The following is a 22,736-nucleotide window of genomic DNA, read 5'->3' as shown; positions in this document are numbered from 1 at the left end:
GGGGAGAGCTTATAAAAGTATGCTGTTTTTCTCCTTATCTCACAACATGAATGGACAACTACTAGCAAAGCTGAATATTGGAAGATTCAGGAGAGATAAAAGAAATGACTTCACCATACAAATCATAAAATAAAAAAATTGTCCAGTAGCACCTTAGAGACCAACTAAGTTTGTTCTTGGTATAAGCTTTCGTGTACATACACACTTCTTCAGATGCACACGAAAGCTTATACCAAGAACAAACTTAGTTAGTTAAACCACAGAGCCTAGGACTTGCCAATCAGAAGGTCAGTGGTTTGAATCCCTGCGACGGGGTGAGCTCCCATTGCTTGGTCCCTGCTCCTGCCCATCTAGCAGTTCGAAAGCACACCAAAAAGTGCAAGCAGATAAATAGGTACTGCTCCGGCGGGAAGGTAAACGGTGTTTCCGTGCACTGCTCTGGTTTGCCAGAAGCGGCTCAGTCATGCTGGCCACATGACCCAGAAGCTGTACGCTGGCTCCCTCAGCCAATAAAGCAAGATGAGCGCCACAACCCCAGAGTCAGTCATGACTGGACCTAATGGTCAGGCGTCCCTTTACCTTTAAGGTGCTACTGGACATTTTTTATATATTTTTATATATATTTCGACTGCATCAAACCAACATGGCTACCTACCTGAATACAAATCATAGTTAAACTATGGAACTCACTCCCACAGGAGGCAGCGATGGCCACCAATTTGGATGATTTGAAAAGAGGACTGGATACATTCGTGGAGGATAAGGCTATCAATGGTCACTAAGCATGATGGCTATGCTCTCCCTCCACAGTTGGAAACAGCAACACTTCTGAATACCTTGCTGAAAAGCAAAGGAGGGGAGAGGGCTCTTGTGCTCAAGTCATGCGTGTGGCAGGCATCTGGTTGGCCACTGACAGAACAGGATGCTAGACTACATGAGCCCCCTTTGGCCTGAACCCACAGGCTCTTCCTGTTTTCACACCATTCCTGATTTTAAGACTCATTGCAACAGCGCTGACATGTTACCCCAGGAATCAACCTAACATGCTCCTCCAGAGACACGCACGTTATATAACCCGCCGAGGGATTGTAGCTGACAGGGGGATCCATTTGGGCACAGGAACTTCTCTCAAGCAGTCGCTCTTTACCACCCCAGGAAGAGACAACAAGAGGTTGTTTTGTAAAATGAACAGCGTTGGAGGAAAAAGGCATGCAGTGGCAAAACCTTTCAAAATAGGTTCATGACATGCTGTATTCAGTGTTGGACCTGCTCAGCCCATTAATTTCAAGTGGTTTACTCAGAGTACACCTAAGCTAAATGCATCCCAAGGCAAGTGTGCGCCAAACAGCTGGGTGCACATTTCAGCCTTGAGCACATCACACCAATCCTGGCTGGAGGCATTTGATTAAATCATATTATTAAGTCAAATTTATAGGCTGGTGCCCACTTCCTTCCACCACGTAAGTCAAGAAACACAAAGACCCTGCCTACATCTTGGAATACTCTGGCCTGCTCATTTCAGCACCTGTTCTTCCGCCACGCCTCACCACCCTCTGTGCATTTGCCTGACGGGCTGCAAATGTCAGGCTTGTTTTTGAATTACTGAAACTTGGGTTGTAGATTTGTGCTCCCATGCACTCCCTCCCTTTTTTAGGTTAACAGCCTGAATCTGCTGTTTTATTCATGCACGGAACAGCCTACTCTGCAACTTTAAGCATTAGAGTGGGGAGGGGGGGGGAGAGAGAGAGAGAGAGAGAGAGAAGAGAGGGAAAGAGCCAATCCAGAACACATGACTATCGTTAAAACACACACTGGGGGGGGGGGGGGATGGATGAGGAACAGTAAAGTCAGATGGTTTTTCCACATCTCTGCGATTGAATAAGAGCACCTAATCAGTTTTGACATTTAAAAGAGAAACAGCAGGTTCCATCTGTTAAGAGATGCTATTATCTGTAATTTCAAGCCTCCTTTGTGATGTGAAGGAAAGGAAACGGATCCCTTAGCATGGAAAGCAAACAAGACTGATCCCCAGAACAGTGTGTGTGTGTGTGTGTGTCCCCTCCCCCTCCCCAGACACACATCTGGTTGGAAAAGGAAAAATACAGCTAGTGCCAGACACCCCTCCCCCTCAGATACAGAATTCCAGCTGTTGAGAGGGGTGGCCCAAGTCAGCCTGGAGCCCGCTAGATGTTTGGAACCACAACTCCCATTAGCCTCGGTCAGCAGGGTCATGCTCCTGTCACCCCCAGCATCATACAGCTATGCTGGCTAAGGTTGATGGGAGTGGTATCTCAAAACATCTGGTGAGCCCCAGGCTGTCCCACAGTTGGGTTGCAGCCTGGTCTAAGATTGGTCGCAGCACCAGTACCACAGAAATACTGTGGGGGAGTGAAATAAGAAGTGAGTCCCCAGATGCATGTCTGGGTTCAAGGAAGGAGCCAGGTCTGAAATCACTGAAGTTCGCTAGGCAACACTGAGGCCACCATCCCTTAGTTTCACTGATGACCTGCAGGAACTGCCATTCAGCAGCACCCTGCCTCTAAAACATGGAGGTACCATTCAGTATCAGGGAGCAAATAATAACAGATAATACATCCTCCTCCATTAATCTGTCTAATCCTTCTTTAAAGATGCCCATGAGCACACCCTATGGCAGTGAAGTACAAATTTCTGCACTGTGTGAATGGACAGTTCGTTTGTGTCTGTCTGTCCTGAATCTACAGTCCAAATCTCAATTAAAAGAGGGTTGGACAAATTCATGGAGGATATCAATGGCTACTAAACATGATGGCTATGTTCTGCTTCTACAGCGAAAGCCACACGGCGGGAGAGTGCTCTTGTGGTCAGATCCCGCTTGCCGGTTTCCTTTGGGGGCAACTAGTTGGGCATTGTAAGAACAGGATGCTAGGCTAGATTGGCCACTGGCTTGATCCAGCACGCGCTTCTTATGTTCTTATTTGACAATATGATCCTGAATTCTTATTACGAAAGAACTTCTCTGCACACATTGCATAATTTTATGCACCTCCATCATGTCAACCTTCTCCCACAAACTAAAAGAATCAAATGCTTAACCGCTTCCTCATAGAGGCGGCGCTACAATCCCTTGGCAATTCTCGTTGCCCTTATCTGAACCTTTCTCAGCTCTGTAACAAGATGGCACACTCAGATAGCATTCTCTGCAAACACATTAGATGTTACTTGGTTAACGCCAAGCTTGACAGCACCCCCTTAGCTGTAAGATGCTTATAACATTTGGGAACTGCTGGTATTTCTCCACAAGGGCAGCTCATCTTCAGTGCATGTCTAATACTTCTTCATAAAATCTATTTGGGCAAAATTTTAACAGGTTCATGATTTCATTTCTTTCTATAGCAAATACCCCGGAGACAGGTAAAGGCAGGAGCAAAGACACCCAGGAGGTGTGGAAGCCGTCTTGCAATATTATTGTCTTCTTCTGCTCCAAAAGGAATTACACGCAGCTGGAGGCTCAGTCACAGAATGTGTCATGCCAGAGTTTGTTGCACAGGGTGTATGTATTTCTCATGGAGTTTTCTGTGAACAAAAGTATCCAATACCCTGGTGGTCAAAGCCAGATGAAATAATGTGGCTCTTAACCTTCCTCCCAATAGGCTACATTCCAGTCACACAGAAGTCTCTATACACATGAACACACCCCTCTCCATCCACGGAAGCAGGAGCCATTAGCACAGTTCAAGGACATGTTCCAGCCAGGCAAAAGCATGTCAGGAGGGTGCAGAGCAGGACCAATGAGGGGTGTGGCCTGCAGAGAGTTCTGAGCGGCTGATAAGAGAGTTCTGGGGGCCATTTTTGGGCCTGAAATCACACATCTCTCCATTAACACATTCGCAACAGCCAGCAGAGATAAACAACAATTAAAAGTCATTGGGGGGGGGGAGAGAAGTCTTCGTACCTAAAAAAATTAATGCCCCCATCAAGTCTTTCTGCAGAAGAGAGTTCTGCACGAAGGGCTCCCCACGGGGGACAAAGCAGCCTCTTCAGTCACCACCCACCTCACCTGGCAGGGGTGCCTAAAGAAGGGAGGCCTCTGGTGCTGTTCGTGGGGCCTAAAAGCAGATGGATGGGCAGGTGGACAGGAAGTGAAGACACAAGTTGTGTAGGGAAGTGGCAGCTAACCCATGGCCTACCCAAATGGTTTGTACCGCCCTCGCACAAGACCCCCAACAATTTTGCAGCAGTGGCAGCAGATTTATTTGTTAACACATAAACGTACCAAACTGCTCTGCAACCACTCAGTGTTTTCGGTGTGTTTTGGATGGCTTTGTGCTAGCAACTGAGGCAGGATCAGCACTGTTGGTCATCTCCTGCTTCCGCATTCTAGAATGCTCAGCATTTTTACCCTGAGTGCAAAAATTAGAACAAATAACTTGCTATTTTGAAGGTTACTGTGGCCAGTTAGACCACAATTAATGTAAGTGGGGGAATGCAACGCTGCCGGACCAAGGTGTCAGCGAGGGGGGAAGAGAGGAGCTAAATGTTTTCAAAGTAGTGAAACTCTCATCTAAACAAAACAGTTCCTTGAAGCAGCAGCTAAGGTTTACTTGAGGATTTAGCCCCCATGTATTGCTTTTTTCAATTCGTATCTCCAGCAACCATACGAAGAAGGGGACAAATTAATTAGCAATGTATCACTTCCAAACCCTGCATAACTTGCCAACTTTACTGTAAACAGCAAACCTTAATACCTTGTCACACAAACATGCCCCCCCAAAACAAAAAAAAACTGGTTTTTGTTTTGCTTTTGAACAGGGGCCTATCTGATTCCAGCATAGTAGTATAAACATAAACAAACAAACAAAATCTCTAGGGTATTAAGCATTACCTTTGGTGATCCAGCATAGAAAGAAAGCAGATAAAAATGTCAAGAAAGGAACATATCCTGCACGCCTCCATTCTCAACTGCATTGTGTGATAGGTAAATAACACAGATGTAAAACATGAAGATGGGAGGGAAATCGCATTCCCTCCCTGCCCAACTGGTTGCTTCCATGTCCAAATGCCCAGTTTGGATAATAAATTTCAGGTTTTTTAAAAAACCAACACATTGACAGAGAAAGAGGCAAGTCCCAGGGTTCATGTAATTTTAAAGTCAGCTGTGAAAGGCGTCCACCCCAGTGACTTGCAGCTGGTGAGCTGTCACTTCTGGTATGAATTTGCCTTGGGAAAGGGACAGACAAGCGGCAATTATTCCTTACTGTGCGCCCCGGCTTGTGTGGGTGGGAGCAAAAGGCAGCTTGCTTTTTCCAAATTCACCCCTGAGAAGGAAGAGCACGCAGCCTGGCTAGGCAAGAAGCTCATCTCCATTTCGGAAGGGTTTGGCTTCCCAGCACTAGATTAATACCTGCAAGGCTGAACAGCCCTGCCGACAACAAGGCATCCCACGAACCGGCAAGTCAGGCTGGGTCATTTTAATCACTTCCTATTTCAGAAAGCAGGAATGAACAGATCACTATGCCAATTGTCAATTTCTCATTGTTTAATCCTAATTTTCTCCTGCCCTGTTTCCACATTAATCTGCAATTTTCTTTAAAAAAAAACAAAAAACCAGAAATCCACACACACACACACACAAATTAAATATGTATTTAGATAGGTATTGTGATGAAGTATTTTATTTAAAGCTTTGAAAGGTATTTTATCCCAACACACACCTTTTTCAAATGCATTTTTGTATGTTTTTTTGAGGAGAGAACCGTCTAGCAAACTCTAAAGGATCATTACAATCCCATCTGTGTATTAGGTTTGGGAGGTGTGAATTAAGATATGCCAGCTTTAAAATTTGGAGCAAACTAAATTCTCTCCCAGCTTTAATGGATAGAAGGTTATGTGCATATGTGTGTATTGTTGTTTTTTAAAAAAAGGTTTATTGCGGTAGGTCAGGGGTGTTCATTACAGATCTCAGATTAGCCTCAATGTTGCCAGGAAAAAGCTGGCGGCTCAAAGAGAACAACGCCAAATTGGAACTCTATGAACTCCTGCTGAAATTTGTGGGATTTTTCCACTGCAGTCATAGACCCAACATTGAGTTGGAAAAGTCAGCCTTTCAGGAGGCTGTTTCTCTCCACGCAGGGGTAAACACCTCTGACCCACATTCTATCCCATAAAGATTTTGAGAGCTAATTTAATCCAGTCAAGCTTTCAGAAACAGAACATGCTCAAAAGTCAACGCGGCAACTGACAGTCAGAAGGGAAGAGCTTGCTTCTCAACTCAAAGGTAAATGTCACCGAGTCAAGGGGGGGGGGCTCCTTTCCACACCCTACTAATGTTTTCTTGTGTTTTCCTCAAAGGGTCTCAACACTACCCACACGGTTTGCTGGGGCACACTGTGGATCAAAAGAAACAGCTGAGGGCTCCTGTGACCCAGCTGGATGTGCCCACAAGGGAGGCTGCCTGCTGCACCCCTGCATGGTTCAGTGATAGCATGCCATTGTCTGTTGCACCTAGTATTTAGGCAGAAGGAAAAGGCTATCATGCTCTCATCCTCCCTGCAGCTCACCGCTCTTAGGAACCAAAGCTGGACTGGATGGCTCTGCCTGATTCAGCAGAGAGATGGGAAAAAATATATACTGACCTCTAAGTTCTCTCTATACACATAACAGAGCATTCAGCATTGGTTCAGTATGGTGGGAAACGCAGCCCTGCTTGGAAGGCCACTGACACTCCATGCCCTTGCTGGAAAACTGGGCATTTCTCCCTCCCTGCTAGGAGACAATGTGTGGCAGCTTTCAAAGATCCATGCTGGGATCACCTTCCTTTGCTGCATTTCAATGCAATGTACACTCTGTATTTTCAAATATATATTCATATTCTATTGCAGTTTAATTGTTGTTTCAAATATTATCTTTCATATGCTTTTAGCTTTTTGTACTATATCTAAATACACGTAAGCTGCCTTGCATCCTGTTCCGGGAAAAAGGCGGGATACGAATAAATATAATTCATAAAATAATAATAAAAACCATGTAGGATTCTGCAGCAGAATCTAGATCTCCCTTCCACCCAGTTTCCCTTTGTCTTTGCATGGCAAGCGTACTTGGAACAAAAACCCAGCGGAAGAAGCAGTGCTCTGCCAGGGATGTTCTGAGTCGGGCACAGGCAAAAAGTGCAGGCTGGGCAGCAAGTCGTCAGGACCACAGAGAGCTCCCTGTGGGCTGGCAGCACCTTCAGACCAGATGCAACTGGCTGACCAGCAGGGAGCTTGGAGTATGGCTTGCCTGGAGCCAACTCAAGGCTGTCATGGGCATTGCAGAGAAAGGGGCGTTTGAAGTCCTGCCCCCTAGGAGAAAGCATGCAGTTCCTCAGGCATGGGATGCCTCCTGAAGCCCCAAGCTGGTCACGGTGGTCTACAGGGATACAAGGGAATCTGAGGAGGTGAAACTGTTTTCTCAGGAGCAGAGGAGACCTCACTGCCTGCAAGGACTCTTCACTTGGGAAGGATGAATTGTGCATAGTAGAACATCAGCTTTTCATTCAAAAAACCCGGTATGCCATCCCCAGCACCTCATGATAGGGCTCCATGCCTAAACCCCTGGAGATACATTGCTGGTTAGAGCTTACAACACTGAGCTGGATCCACCAGTGGTCCGACTCAGCATAAGGCACCTCCTTATGTTCCTCCTTCCATGCAGAGATCTCTAGCAGGGCAGCCAATTTGCTGTCTCCTACAGCAGTTCAGGCATCTGGTCCTCTCCTTCCTCAAGTCTTTAGACCCTCTGTCCGACTTGGGAGTAAGGCCAGTGTCTTGGGCCATGAAAGTGTAAATGCAAAGAAAAAAATGAAATCCTTACGCCCACCCCCACCAATTTACCTTTTTTAATCTTTTCATGGAAATTGATGGCATCCACGGATGCAGTGACTATGTTGGTCTTGCAATGGCGAGCAGCAACGATCCCAGCTACTTCATCCATCAGCTTCATAGTAACACCTGCAGGAAAGAGAATGGCCAGTTATTAACTGAGGCAGCCACAAGAGGAGGAAGCCTGCCCCATCTGACTGGGTTGCCCCAGCCACTCTGGGCAATAAGCAACCCAATCGCCCTCTCCCACCCTCAGCCACTGGGCTACTCACATTCCTCCTCTGGCTCCTAAGTCTTGAGCAGAACTTGCAAAAAGGCTTTCAGATTTTTCCTCTTTAAGGACTGGAAAGCTGCTGTTTAGGAGCATGCAAAAATTACTCTGTTCTATCCTGGTGGCCATTCTTTCAGGCTGCAGAAAATAAATCCTACAACTTCTCTACGGAGGTGCAGAAACTGGCACAGCCCACAGAATTCAGCAGGTTGAGTGCCTCATTTTTTATGTTATTTTAAGACATGCATGTTTCTGAATCATAAGGATGCAAAAAAACAAACAAACCCAAAAACCACACCAGGCTCAGAAGCATATGGTGTGCCTCTGAAGCCAGAGTGGGGCTTCCTTCATATCTGGGCTTAAGAGACATGGGCATGGATAATACTGCCTTAGTTTTCCTGATTATAATGCTAGCCCATCAGTTCCCTTAACATTCCATTCACACTGCAGGTTACGGAACTCTGGCTATTTTACTGCTATACTGGCATGCTGTGCTACATTTTATTCATACCAGTGGACACAGGTGGCATAAAAACAAATGTCACTAATCTCTCCCCGCTTTCCACACAGGCATGTTTCTGTTCCCCCATGATCCCCACACCCATAAAAATAGCAGGAAGAGTTGTAAAGCCAGTATACTGCCCCAAATTTTGTCACTTTGCTTCCACAATTTTCCAGCTTAAGGGGGTTGCAAACAGATCTCTCCTGGAATTAAATAACATGGAAATGAGCACTAAACATGCACTGTGTTCCATTGGTTTTCCGGAAGTGGCTTTTACGTCATGTGGAGGCTCAAATACAATGCAGTTGGGGGGAAATTGGGGAAATGGAATCAACTGCTGTGTGGACGCAGCCCTGGTAGGGCTTCAAAAAGCAGAGGTTATGTCTTCCCAGCAACCTTGGATTCTTATCTTAGGAATTAGCTACACATGACTAGTTAAAGTTTTCAGCACTCTGTAACACCACTGAGGAAACACCCCAACTTCCCTCCAGCAGCTGGATCTTTTCCCCAAAAAAGTATTTGTGTGTTTGTTTAAAACAAAACAGGAAAAGCCACAGAACAAAGAACATAACGATGTTCCAGGAGTCATACCATGACATAAACATTGAAATATTCCATGATGATATGGCAGACTCAGCCCGGCAGGCCATTAGTTATTGTTTTGTCAAAGAGCAGATCCTCCAAACTTTTATCTGTGAACCAGATGGGAGTATACAGATTGGTGCGTTTCACAGCAGATACTACAAATGTGAACCAAATTCTGGTGAATAAATCTTGTTTAATTAGGTCTTTGTGCAGACTTCTTTCATTTGTGAGCTTTTCTGCCAAGAAAGCTCTCCAGGCTCAGTCGAACAAAGCAGACAGAGAGACAAGTTTGAGGCTTGTTTCCAGTTTTTAGCAATTTCCTGTTGAGGAGCAGCAGCCAGTGAGTGCTATCAAGCCTTTCTGTGCAAGCTTGTTATTTGCATTCTAGAAAGTGGATGAGATCCACAGCTAGCTGGACTGTAAAGGAACACAATCTCTTAATATCAACTCTTAAGAGTTCCAAAATCCTGACTGACCAGAGAGGCCTTTGGGAGTAGGGCACAGCCAGAATCTTGAATACCCATCCCAAAGAGATCTGCCTCACCCCTTCCTGGAGGGTCTTCCACTGCAGGATGAAGACCTATTTTAAGGAAGGTCTTTGGTTGCTAGTGATCTTGGTGAACTCTGGAGTTTACCTCTGCTCTTTTATTGCCGTTCCTTCTTTGAAGTAATAATGTTTTAAGCATTTTGACTTATTTCCAAATTCCTTTTTCTTTGTTGGGCCCAACAGCCATTTTGGGAACGGCAGGACACAAACATTTTAAATAAGTGCACAATACATACTGCAGCTTAACAAGGCCCTAAGATCTTCAGAGAAAATGTAGCTGATTTTGGAAGGACAATAAAATGCACTGAAATTTTAAGGTCTGCGGGGAAACAGAATTCCTTTCCTCCAGACTCTCTTTTGGAACGGTCTCTGATCAAAAGGAAGCCTGCATTCTTCCTCCAGGCTTCAATTTCCACTTCCCCACAAGGTTTAAGGAACATAAAAGAAGAGGCCAAGCCATTCTTCTACAGGAAAAAAACAGGCAAAGCAATTTAAGGCAAAGCACAGCAAGTGTTACAGGCAAGTGGAGCATTCATCACAGCAGGTAAGAAAGGAGGGGAGGGGGAGGGGGAAAGAGGAAGGATTGTGACTTATGTACAAGTCAACATCCATTCTGACAAGACTTTTAAGCAGCATAGAGGCCTTTGGGAGGGGAGGATGTGAAGCAGCTTCTCTCACTCGTAGCTGAGTAAGATTGTCTTCCATGAAGACAAAGCAAAGCCTGTTCTCCAATTGGAGCACTCGCAGGCCAGTGTTTCCCAGATATCAGTGCTTATACTACATTTTTAAAGACTTGCCTTGAGAGCATCTTCAAAACCAAACAGGGGGTGGGGGGTAGGAGATGAATTGCTTGAAATTTTGGTGCTACCGCTTTGATCCCCGAAACTTAGAGAGTGGGGAAGAAATTATTTACTTACAGTGCTTTTTATACATATATGCAACACAATAATGACAGTTTCCTGGGACAAATTAAAAGTAGCTGTACACAAAAAGGACACTATGAAAATCTAATGCAGCACAAAATCAAAGATGTAACCACAACACAAAGTTCACAGCTGCACTCAAGATTTACAGGCCTCTTAAATTTCAGGCATACCTATATTTGAAAGAGAGAGATTAAAAAAGAAGATTGCCCATGTTCTCTCGGTCCTCGAAGTATAATAAATTAGGTGACAGGCAAGCCACTCTGGGTAGTGCATTTTGAACAGAGGGATGCTCCAATCATCCTGCTCTCTTTATCATTAGCTGGATACAGAGGAAGAGACAACTACCATATTTTTCCATCTATAAGACGCCCCCATGTATAAGAAGCCCTCTATTTTGGGAGACTCCAATTTAAGAAAAAAATCATGTATTTTACTATCCGTGTATAAGACACCTTCAAATTTTTGACATTTTTTAAAGGAAAAAACCTAGTCTTATACCTGGAAAAATACGGTATATCTGGGACTGCATCGAACCATGCTCCTGAGCACCTCCACAGGAGATGATGGCTGGGTAAACCAGCATGGGATAGTGCTAAAAGGGTCAGACTAGGACTGAGTGAGACAGGACTGCTAAAGCTTCCTCATTTCTTCATCCCATTGCAGGCCCCAGACCCCCTGGGAGGTACAGGGAGCTGTAGACAGCAAAGCCCCCTTGCTGACAGAGTTTCGCTCTCACTGAGAGCCAGTGGTTGTCACAACGGTTATATTTGTTGGACTAGGACCTGGGAGACCGGGGTTCAAAACCCCACTCGGTCATGAAGCTCACTGGGTAGCCTTGGGCCAGTCACTCTGCCTCTCTCTGCCTAACCTACCTCACAGGGTTGTTGTAAGGATAAAATGGGGGAAAGGAATAACCATATGTGCTGCCTTGTGCTCACTGTAATCAATTAAAATAATCTCCTGATCCAATCTATTGCATTTGGTCTGACACTGGCTTTCTGAAAGACTGCCTGCATGCCACTAGATTTGGTCCACGTGGGCAGACATCAGGCTTTTTAGAATGGGGCAAAAGAATCAGATTGACATGGGGAAATGGCTTGCAAGTCTCTCTCTCTCTCTCTCTCTCTCACACACACACACACACACACACGGTGTTCTTCGCTGCCTAGCATCATGGCCTGTGAAATAAACGGCATACAGGTTGGGAAGTCAGAGAGAGACGCAACACCATTTCTTTTACTACTTGCTTTCAGCGTATTCCATAGAGATGCAGCCGCCCCCCCACCCCCCGGCCTGAAGCAAGGCAATGTGGCTCCAACTGACAGGGAAGCTAACAGTTACTAAAAATACCCTGGCAAGTGCACGCTCACTAGAACCGTGACTTCCTTCCTTGCACTGCTGTTAAAGCAACAGCAACAGGAGGAAGAGCATGCTGTCTTCCTAAAACAAGGACCGTCACTTCCTCCATCATGCTGTGTGCTTCCCCAGAAACAAGGGTGGAAATGCTCAGTGCACTGATGCAGCAGCACGGAAGAGAGGGACAAGTGATCCTATATGTTATGGGAGAATCATGCAAAATAGGAAAGCTGTTTAAGTGGCATCTGCGTCTCTTGTTTAATGTGGGGATCTGTCCTAAGCACAGCTCATTGTCGGCAGGCCGGGTCTTGCGGAAACCCCATGAAGCTGAACATTGGATGATTCAGTGAAGATGAAAGAAAGTCCTTCTTCAAATAGCAAAACTATGGAACTCACTGCCACACTGGCTACTAAGTCAGGATGGCTATGCTCTGCATCCATGGCTGGAGAGAATAATGCTTCTGAACACCAGTTTTTGGAAGCCAAAGGATGCTTGCTGGTTTCCTACAGGCATCTATCTGGATGGCCACTGCAAGAACAGGAGGCTGGACTACATGGCCCATGCTTATGTCTGTCTCAAAACACAGCCAGGGATAACACGTGAGAGCTTTAAAAATCTGAACTGTATTCTCAAACTCAAAGCATGATCTTATCTTTGCACTCATGGTTGTGAAACTGTGCCAGCATTTAGCTATGTTTGGCGGGGGGGGGGAGGGGGCAGTATTGTGCCACTCTGTCTCTCTCTCCCCCCTTTCCATGTGACCTCAGAGAGGACGTCTGGAACCAGCACCACAGTGGTATGAATTGGATGTGGGCTAACAAACTGAGACTTAAACCAAATAAGAAAAAAGTTTGGTAGATCCCGATTTATAGGGACACAGGTGGTCCTACAGGGTGAGAGTGCCCCACCCACCCACCCAAGAGCAGCTTGCAGTTCTCCTGGAACCAAGCTCTGCTCCATGATACATCAGGTCAGTAGTTGTGGCATGGCATGCTTTTGCAGAGATTCAACTTGTGAGGCAGCAATGCCCTTTCTTAGAAAAAGCAGGTCTTGACACTGTCACACTTGGATCACATCAAAGCTACACCGTGTGAGGCTGCCTTTGGTAACATCAGCAGGCACAAAATGGCCAATTCTGTCTGGAACGGATAGGGTTGTCCCCTTTGGAACACCAACTTCAATGTTATCAGATCTCCACTGGTTTCTGATCAGCTTCCAAGCTTCCTGCTTTATTAATGTTTGGTATATTATAAGCACATTTGCTTCACCATAATTTTGGAGTAGATTAACTTTTGTCCCATCTTCCTCCATTCTGCTGCTTTAGGCTTCTACCATTTAATTTTTTTTTATCGGACTAGCTTTGAGTTGGACTCAAACCTGGTTGGCTTTAAAGGAGGATTAGACAAATTCATGGGTGTTGATGGCTATTGGGATTCAGAAGCACTGCTGCCTCCCACAATTGGAGGAAGCAATGCTTCTGAATACCAATTGCTGTAAACTGCAGGAGAGGAGAGTTGGATTCCCAGAGGCATCTGGTTGGCCACTATGAGAACCGGATGCTGGACTAGATGGGTCACTGGCCTGATCTGGTGGACTCTTCTTATGACCTAGGATGGGGAGGGGGACTCCACATGGGACAGAGTTAATGAAATAAACTTTAAAAATACAGCAAGGGGTACATAGCAAGCTTTGACCTGCAACATGGATCGTACAGACCACACATTTTTCAGTTTCTCAAAAAGGTGTCTTAGGATTTTCCCTTCAACAATAGAGCAGGGATTTATTGCCTGTGGACACCAATGAACATCACATAAAACTTTTTCCATCTCACAGTCCCAACAGGTACAGAGACCTTCACCCATTTTATAAAGAAGTTCATTTAGCAGGATATGTTAAGGTTGTCAACTATGCCCTTCCTTTCTATCAGCATCCACATTTCCCCATTTACAGCCACTTCATTCAAGCTGTCACCTAAAGAGAACAAGAATAATTACACAGACATTTCTCAGTAATTTTGTGTTTGGTGTCAGAAGAGGAGATTTGTCATTTCATAGATGGCAGCCAAATTACAGGGTATCTATTTGACAGGCAACTCACTCCAGGTTTGGGGGTGTTTTCTTTTTAAACACAAGATGCAGATGGGCATGGGCAGACACATAGGACAGTAGCCCTGAGTTTTTTTGTTTCTGCTTTGAAACAGAGAAGTAAATACCAACAGAGTAGGGAAAGTTGCAGCACACACAACAGCACACCAATATATCACTAAGCAATTCTCTGATAAAATATACCTAGCAAGGAGGGGGATGGAAAACAACGCATGTTGCCCACCTTCCAAGTTAATTCAACTTTTGTTTCTCCATGCCAAAGAATACATAGCCATGGTGGGATAAAAGTCCCAAAATTGCAAGGGAGTTACAGCTCAGTAGTAGAGAGCATGCACTGCCTGGATGGGACCACAGGATTTAGTCTGCAGCATCCCCAAAGGGTGCAACATGAGGTTAAACAGGTTAACCAACTGCTACTTTCTTGGGACTGAGCTACTCTTCAGGAATAGGAAGCTGGCAAATACTGTGCCAGACCATTAGTTCACCTAGCCTAACATTGGCTCAGCTCAGCTGTCGCTGCACAGCTGATGGAAGCGGTAGCCCCAAACATCTGGAGGGTATCAGGATGGCGAAGTCTAGTTCATTCTGATTAGTTCCCCAAAGTCTCCAGCAGGAACCCAGCTCTGCTACCTCAAAACCTTTAAACTGAAGATGCTGCAAACTGAAGCCCATGACCCCATGAAGGATGACCAGGCTCAACTCAGAGAGAAGAGCCACTCCTTGACCCGGGAGTTGGGCCTGTGCTTGCAAGGAGCTGGGTAAAAATGCAAGGGAATGATTTGCTCCTGAGTCAACTGGAAGGCAATGTCTCCCGAGCGCAGCTCTCCTCTTGCCTCCTTGCTGCCCTATTAGTGTTAGCCTGCTGGAGACAGATGAAATCGCATTAACCCCGATTTGCAGAGGAGGCCTTGAAACAAAGCATCCATCTCCCCTGCCCTGCCGCTGCCCCCAACCAGGCGGTGATGGCCAATTAATCAAGCCACCCTGGGGACTGGCTGGCCCTGCATGCATCACGAGGGCAGCAAGGCCCTGGCTAGTAACAGCACTCCCCCTGCCCCCAACATGGGGAAAACAATAAGATGAAGACTGCCAGGGCTATGGGGAAAACAATAAGATGAAGACTGCCAGGGCTAGCAGTTAAGCCATTACTCCCTGCTGGGTATAGCCTGTGGTGTACTGTGAGAGGCAAAAAAAAGTATAGAAGCACGTGCAGTGTGGATCAGTGCTGCAATGCACCCAGGGTGGCATGATGGGGGAGCAACCTGGAACAAGGGAAGCAGCTGTAATGAGTGCATTTTAGGCTGAGTTAAGTGGGGGGGGGGAAAAAGGGGCTGTGGAGGAACAGCAAAAGGGAGAGTGGAAAGCAGCACACGCCTATCCACATCAAGAGGTCTAGTGCCTTATGGCCACAAACAACAAGCAGTGATTCCAAAGTATGTGCAAAAAACCCCGCGCCTTCCAGGCCAGGGCCCATCCATCATATATGCCTCACCCCAGCCCAGAAGATTCAGGCCAGGTAAAAGAAAGGACTTCTTCATGCAGCACATAAAATAGGGAACTCCCTCCAGCAGGAGGCAGTGATGGCAACCAACTTGGATGGCTTTAAAAGATTAGACAAATCATGAATGTGTCCACGAGGCTATCGATAGCTACTAGCCATGATGCCTTTGCTCAACCTCCACAGCCGGCTGCAGAAATGCTTCTGACTACCAGTTGCTGGAAGCCACAAGGGAGAGTGCTCTTGTGCTCAGGTCCTATTTGGCCACTGTGAGACAAAGATGATGGACTCGGTGGCCCACTGGCCTAATCCAGAAGGCTCTTCTTATGTTCTGACACTGTAGCAAAGACCTCCATGAATGTACCTGCCAACGGCTGTTAGCAATAAGGACCAGGCGGGAACTTCATATTCAGCTCAGTTGCTGGAGGGGCACACAGGCCATCCAAGTCTGCTTGTGGGCTTCCTGAAACCATCTGGCCAGCTACTCTCCAGGGAGCTGGAGAGAGGGAAACACTTTGTTCTGAACCAGCTGGTTCTGAGAGAAGGCACTGGATCTATAAAATAATCTGGGTTCATTGGTGGTGGGTGTACATCCTTTACCCAAAATTTTACTTCCTGTATTATATACCCACTTTATATACCCAAACCAGCCCGTAAAAGCTACAGACCCACAACCATTCACACTAAAAACATGAGAAGAGCCCTGCTGGATCAGGCCCAAGGGGGCCCATCTAGTCCAGCATCCTGTTGTTCTCACAGTGGTTAACCACCTACCTGTGGACAACCAGCAAGTAGAACTCAAGCAGAATAGGACTCTCTCCTCCTGCAGTTCCCAGCATCTGGTATTCAGAAGCATCACTTGGTCAGAATTTCCTAACCAGGCTTACTAGAGTCTTTTGTGGATAAAAAGTCTCCCTCTGTGTGTTTGTAAACAGGTGGAAAGGGTGGGGAGGACAGAGAGTCTTTTTCTAAAGTTTATTAGGTCACTGGAAGTCAATGCCTTGGGGAAGAGGGAAGGTGCTTTTTAGATGCTTGAATTCATATATGCTCAATACAAAAGACAACCCTGCATCATAATTGCTGGTTCCCTGTGTCAAATGTCTGGACAGCCTCTTTTTGGTTCCCAAGTACAAAATGGGCAGTGAGGTCACCAGGGCTTAGCATCCATCAGCCATTCTATTCCTAAACCAGCTTGATGGGAGAAGGTGTTACCAGGATTCTACTCTAAGTCACACATATACTTTTCTTTCTTTTTAGAGGCATGAGACAGGATTTTTAGCAAGTCAGTTCCGACTCCGGCACAATCCTCCCATCAAAAGGCTTCCACTTAATTTGCGAGACTTGATTTTAAAGTTGAGAGCCCCCTCCTTCTCCAAAGTGTATGTTTTAATTACACAGGTCTAGATTACCAAGGAGAGTCTTCATAATGAAGAGTTTCTATAGCAACCACTTCTCTTCGCTGGCACCACTAGAAGCACCACCTCATCTGCATTCAAGCAGGAGATTTAAATTTTGATTAAAAGAAAACTCCGAACAAATGGCATTACCATCACATCTATCTAGGTTACTCTGCTTCAGCCTTTTGCCAGCCTGGTGCCCTCTGGATGTTTTTGGGCTGCGGCTCCCATCAGCCCCAGCCAGAATGGCAAATAGTCAGGAATGATGGGAGATGTAGTCCAGCACCACCTGTAGGGAGCACTTTGGCTAGCCCTCCTCTAACATGCAGGATCTTGGGCAGCTGGAACACCCCAAGCCAGACACAGTTCAGCCTATCACAGCCTCCTCCTACCTGCACTGCAGCCTCTGAATAACAGAGCATAGTCTGTGTGTTGCTTCTGCAGCCCATGGCAGCACCTGCCCATTTCATCATCTTCTGCAGCTTTAAATGTCAGAACATATGAAGAGCCCTGGATCCAAGCAAAGACACCCTCTAGTCCTCCATCCTGGTTTCTACAGTGAAATGCCTCTGTGGAACTCTTGCAGCACTCAAGCAAAACAGCCCTCTTCCAAGCAACTGGAAAACAGAAGTACACTACCTCTGACCATAGAGGCTTTATTCAGACAGTATTCATTGGCAAGCTGCTTTTCCACAAGGCTGTGTCACAATCTGTCAAACGATTAACTGATGTCAAACATCTTCATCCACAAATTTAACCCTCCCCCACCCAAAAAAGCCAGCGAGAACCACCACAGCTGCTGGGGGGGGGGGACTCAAAAAGAATAAATAAATAAAAACCCACCATGTGTTGTGTGGAGAAGTGCTTTCTTCGGCCAGACCTGAATCTACCCCCCAATCTTCCTCATTGGATCACCACACAAATGCCAGTATTATGAAACACACTTGTTCCTCAACATGCGTATACAACCATATATCATATTATCTCCCCATGTTGCCCCCCAGTCATCTCTCCCCCCCCCCTAAACTAAGAAGTAAAAACCACTTGGGTCTGATCTTGTGAGGATCACTTCGGCTGCCTGTGTCTGTACCATCTGCAGATCTACAATATATTTTTTTTTCAGATGAGGAGACTGGACCTGCACACATAACTGATCCTGCCCTACTGACTTATTTCTATACAGCCCCCTTGGCGGTTGGAGCTGATGGGTGCAGCAGCAGTCCAAAAATATTTGGAGGTCACCAAGGTTGTTGAAGGCAGCTTGATTGAAACCATTCTGATCAGCAAAGGAATCTCAGACACAGCTCTTCTGTGACACAGGCTGAGGCCTTTCCTCGTGCTGAGGATGGATCCTGGTGCTTTATTATGAACACCAAGCCCACCCTAACAGCGACAGCCCCCTCGGTTGCTTGCGAGAATCTATTAAGAGTCAACAGTGGATTTTAGGACAAGGTTCTCACCTTGGGGCCTTGGTGGGATCTTTCCTAGATCTCGTGACTTCCATTGCCTTTTAAAAATAGAACACCAAGGCAGGGCTACGCTCTGTGCTATGTCTGTTGCCTTCTGCCAGTCAGGCCCTCCTGGCTGCCAATTATGCTGCAATTTCAGCTGATACTCAAAGTTTGATCTTGCACATCTAAAGCTGTTACACTGAAATGACAGGCACTGCAAACAGCACCCCAGACACCAAGCAGTGAGCTTGACAAAGCTCCCATTATTACTTTCTTCCCAACTGCTCCATCTGGATGCCTGGAAAAGGCACAAGTCACAATGGCCACCTGGAAGCCAAGGAACTTTGCAGTGTGAAGCCTGCAATCCTATACCCACTTGAACTCAATAGGATTTACTCCTGAGCAGATATGCAGAGGAGTGCACTGCTAGCCAGACTGCACCCCAGTGAGAACGACTACTTAAGCCTCAGTTTCAGAGAAGCTGATGGCCGGGGGGGGGGGGTGATCTTTTTATCCAGTGCCTGAAACCTGCATTATATTCTCATCTGCCCTCTAAAGTGCTGCAAATCTGGAATATTAGATCTATCTGATAGCTCACAGACCAACATGCTTGCATTTTTATTTTTATTTTGTCCCAGCCCTGCTAACAGAACAGCATGCAGGCCCGGGGGGGGGGAGGGGGGGAGGGACAGCTCCACAATATTTCACCCTTCTATTTCCCAAACTCTTCCTAGCCTTGAGCAATCCCATGTTTTTCACAGAAAATGGCACAAGGCAGTTTTGAATTTTTTAAAGGAGAAAGTTCCAACTAGGCCTAATTTGGCCAAAAACCAACCTTAGCATAATATGATTAAAACTGTTCCTGCAAATCACCAGCACACATCTGCCAACATTTTATTCAAGAGAAAATCAATTTTGCTAAACAGTCAAGTTGCAGGTGCAGTATTTTAGGAAAGAGGCAGCTGTTGCGAAGCAACAAAAATACCAGCAGTTATGGTTTTACAACATCTATTAAGAGCAAACCATTTTGCCATCCACCCCTCCATTGATCTCTTTGGAGGTAAAGGAGAAAAAGGCACCATTCCATTATCTTTGAGCTGCTCTGTCTTTTCCTCCTTTCTACACACACAGACACAGACTGCTGATGGGAACTGTAGTTCAAAACATCTGGAGGACGCCAGGTTGGGGGAGGTTGGTTGAGGATTTTTCAGCACACGTAGAATAAACTGCGCAGGGCTGATGTAGTCGCCAGTAAGATACTGAGCAGCAGCTAGAAAAGACAGCCTGTGCCAACTGAGGCTTTTTGCATAAACCAACAGATGTTGCATTTTGCTGGGAAATTTGGAGCAATTCAGTCTCTCAACACATTTCCTAGAATGGTTGGGGGTTTTTTTGTTTTGTTTTTGGCTGAACGATCGGCTTAATGTAATGGATCCATCCAGTCAATGCAACTGGAAGAAGGCCAAAACCCGAAGCCACTAGAATTCTACATCGAGAACAAACACGACATACAATGTTATTAAAGAGATCTTCCTTTGGCTCCTTGGGACTGGACAGCAACCTTAATCCAAACCGGGGGGGGGGGGGGCAGAGCTTCATGCTCCAGCACCAAGGGGGTGGGGTGGAGAACAGGCGGCGGTGGGGCTGGCGCAGCCCTGGGGCGTGGCGCCCAGTGCAGGCAGGAGGGCAGCCGCGATGGCACCCCACCGGGATCGCACTGCCGGGGGCATTATGCTCCCCCCGCACTCCTCTTCCTCCGCCAGTGGGGGGGGGGACCCTCTCCCATTCAGGATCCCATTCAGGATCCCTGAAGTCAGTTGCATGAGCTGGTAACTGAAAAAGGTGATACCTGAAGCACAGCAAGCAAGAAATACCATTCCATCCGCTCACCCAGAGGCTTTGTAACACAGACTGCCAATTGCAGGCACCAATGTTTACACAACCTGAGATTGTGTGTCTAGACGCTTGAATTTGTATGGTTGTAGTCAGCTTACCATCAAAGACCCTAGCCCTGAATCCTGAGGTTCCTGATTCAAGCCTCCCAAGCCCCTAACTAGTTCCAAAACAGGTGTAGGAGACCTCTGTGGCACTCACGCATTACAAACATACAACTCCTGCCCAGTAAGCCTCCGATGCAAGACTAACAGAACAAAGGGGTGTGTGGAAGAGTAGGCAGAACTTGACAAATAGGCCTGGGTGCAGTTAAGGAAAAGGTTACATGGCAGCTGATGCCAAGGAACTGCTTAGAGATTTCTGCTGAAACAGGAAATGGTATATAAGTTAATGAATGAATGCAGCATAAACAGGCACCTCCTCAAAGGGTTCACCCAGGACTTTCTAGCAAAAGACAGGACGTCTGGCAGAGCCACAATGTGGCACCAAAAGAGCACATCAAAGCCACGCTGGACACAGACTGGGAACTTACCTCCGTGCACAAATCCATGCATGGTGCAGTCAGATGGTCCCACCAGGTGGATCAAGCTGGACTGGCTGTAGCCAACAGTATATGGCTCTGTAAGGGGAGGGAAGAGCACAGACCATGAGAAGACCAAATTAATTCAGCCCCACAGTTCACAGAAGCGTAAGGACAGAGGAAGAGATCTGCTGGATCAGACTAAGGGTGCATTCAGACTTGGAGAATGTTGTGTTAGCAGTTTTTTCAACTATGGCAGAGGAGCTTCCCTGAAAAACAGCTTGTGCCTCTTTCCCTGCAATTCAGTTCCAAGGAAATGCTGGGAAACAGGTCGCAGCGTGATGCCCTGTGTACACCACGTATCAATGGAAGATGCCTTGAAGCAGCAATGTTTGACCTCTACCTGAAAGGGGTCAAAACAGACTATGAAAACCCACTTGAAAAGGCAGCAGTTTTGAAATCTGTGTATTTACCAACATGGCTGACATGTGAAATCAAATGTATAGCCACTATTTGCACCAGTGAAACCTTATGTATTTTTAAAAATCATCTACTCATCCAGCCATATAGCTTTTAAGCAAAGGAAGAAGCATTTCTCATCCAGAATGTTTAGCACCATTGCCCCTCCTCAACTAGCAGAGGAAAGGGACTCTCTTCAGCTGAGCTCTGGCTGTCAGATCCTCTCCCCTCTTGCAGCAACCACCTAAGTGGAAAAAAAATCTGATCCACCTTTGCTAGCACAGTACCTGCTCAGTTCTCCAGCGCTAAAAAATTTAAGAAATCAAGCAAACCTTAACTTTTTTAAATTATATGCCTCCTCTAAACCAAATCTATTCAAGCCAACTTGCCTCGGAGAGGTCTGTGTGGCAAGAAGATTTATATATATATATAATTTTTATATAATTTTATATAATTTGCTTTAAGCAATTGTAATGAACTTTAAAACAATAAGGGGATCTGCCCCCATAGTGCCAAGCCGAGAGTTATTTCCTTTGACAAATCTTACAGCAAAGAATAAGAGAGCCAACACTTGGAAGCTTCCCTATCTTAACAGTGTTAATTAGTCAGAACAATCTTACCTTTTCTTTGTCTATCTGTGAGCAAGGAGAGCAAGAGAGACAGAAAGGTAAGCTGTGAGCATTCACTGCAGGATTGCAAGGCGCAATGGGATATGAAGGTCATGTAGCCTCACCCCCAACCTTCAGGCAATACAGTATCTCACACCAATCAACCATGCCAAGACTTTCACTCTCCCAGAGATTAACCTGATCACCCAGATTAAGGAGCATGCCAGGAGCTGAAGGGAAGAGCAAACACATCCAACCACAAGACAGACTTCAGAGAAGGACCTGCTCAGTTAAACACAACCCAAGAGCTGAGAAAACAATCTAACATTAAGTTTTGAACCTAAAGGGAATCTGCGTTACATTTTCAGAAAGGGAGTATGGATTTCATATGGGAATTAAAAAGTCACATTGACTTCACTCTGTTTTGGACATCGTGTAGCCAATGGCATTTGAATACAAAATGCTTGATGAGTGAATCACTGCATATGGGGGTATGTTGCTGCTTGCTAGCCCTTCCTTGCCCACCAGGCAAATAAATTGAGAGAAAGAGGCAGTGTCTGTGGCACCAGTTCACCAGAAGGTTACTGTCGATAAGACTTCAGATGCTGCCTTGCATGGAGTCTCTTCCAGGAGGGTGGGATTCCGACACCACTGAAAATGATCCTAGAGTGCCCACAAACACACACATACACACACACAAAATAGCACATGGGAGTTTTAATCCATTATTTATTCATTTATTTATTGAATTGGTGAGTTGCTTTTTCTTGCCCAAGGCA

At 46.0% G+C, this 22,736-nt stretch overlaps 1 protein-coding gene across 3 annotated transcripts in view; it reads right to left on the bottom strand.

The window, feature by feature from the left end:
* ACOT7 (acyl-CoA thioesterase 7) overlaps nt 1-22,736 on the bottom strand; it is a 65,820-nt gene that overhangs the window by 14,648 nt on the left and 28,436 nt on the right. For 2 of the 3 annotated variants that reach the window (XM_081871253.1, XM_081871255.1), the window contains exons 6-8: nt 21,970-21,984; nt 20,903-20,989; nt 7,851-7,967 (exon numbers count right to left, since the gene is read on the bottom strand). In XM_081871253.1, coding sequence (XP_081727379.1) covers nt 7,851-7,967; nt 20,903-20,989; nt 21,970-21,984 — 219 coding nt within the window. The remainder of the gene's footprint in view (nt 1-7,850; nt 7,968-20,902; nt 20,990-21,969; nt 21,985-22,736) is intronic. The other variant, XM_081871254.1, reaches the window with a different exon arrangement.

Source organism: Podarcis erhardii (assembly GCF_964252035.2).
Source record: "Podarcis erhardii genome assembly, chromosome: 7".
NCBI lineage: Eukaryota > Metazoa > Chordata > Lepidosauria > Squamata > Lacertidae > Podarcis > Podarcis erhardii.
Note: the sequence above shows the minus strand (reverse complement) of the source record. Positions and strands in the feature narration are given on the sequence as shown.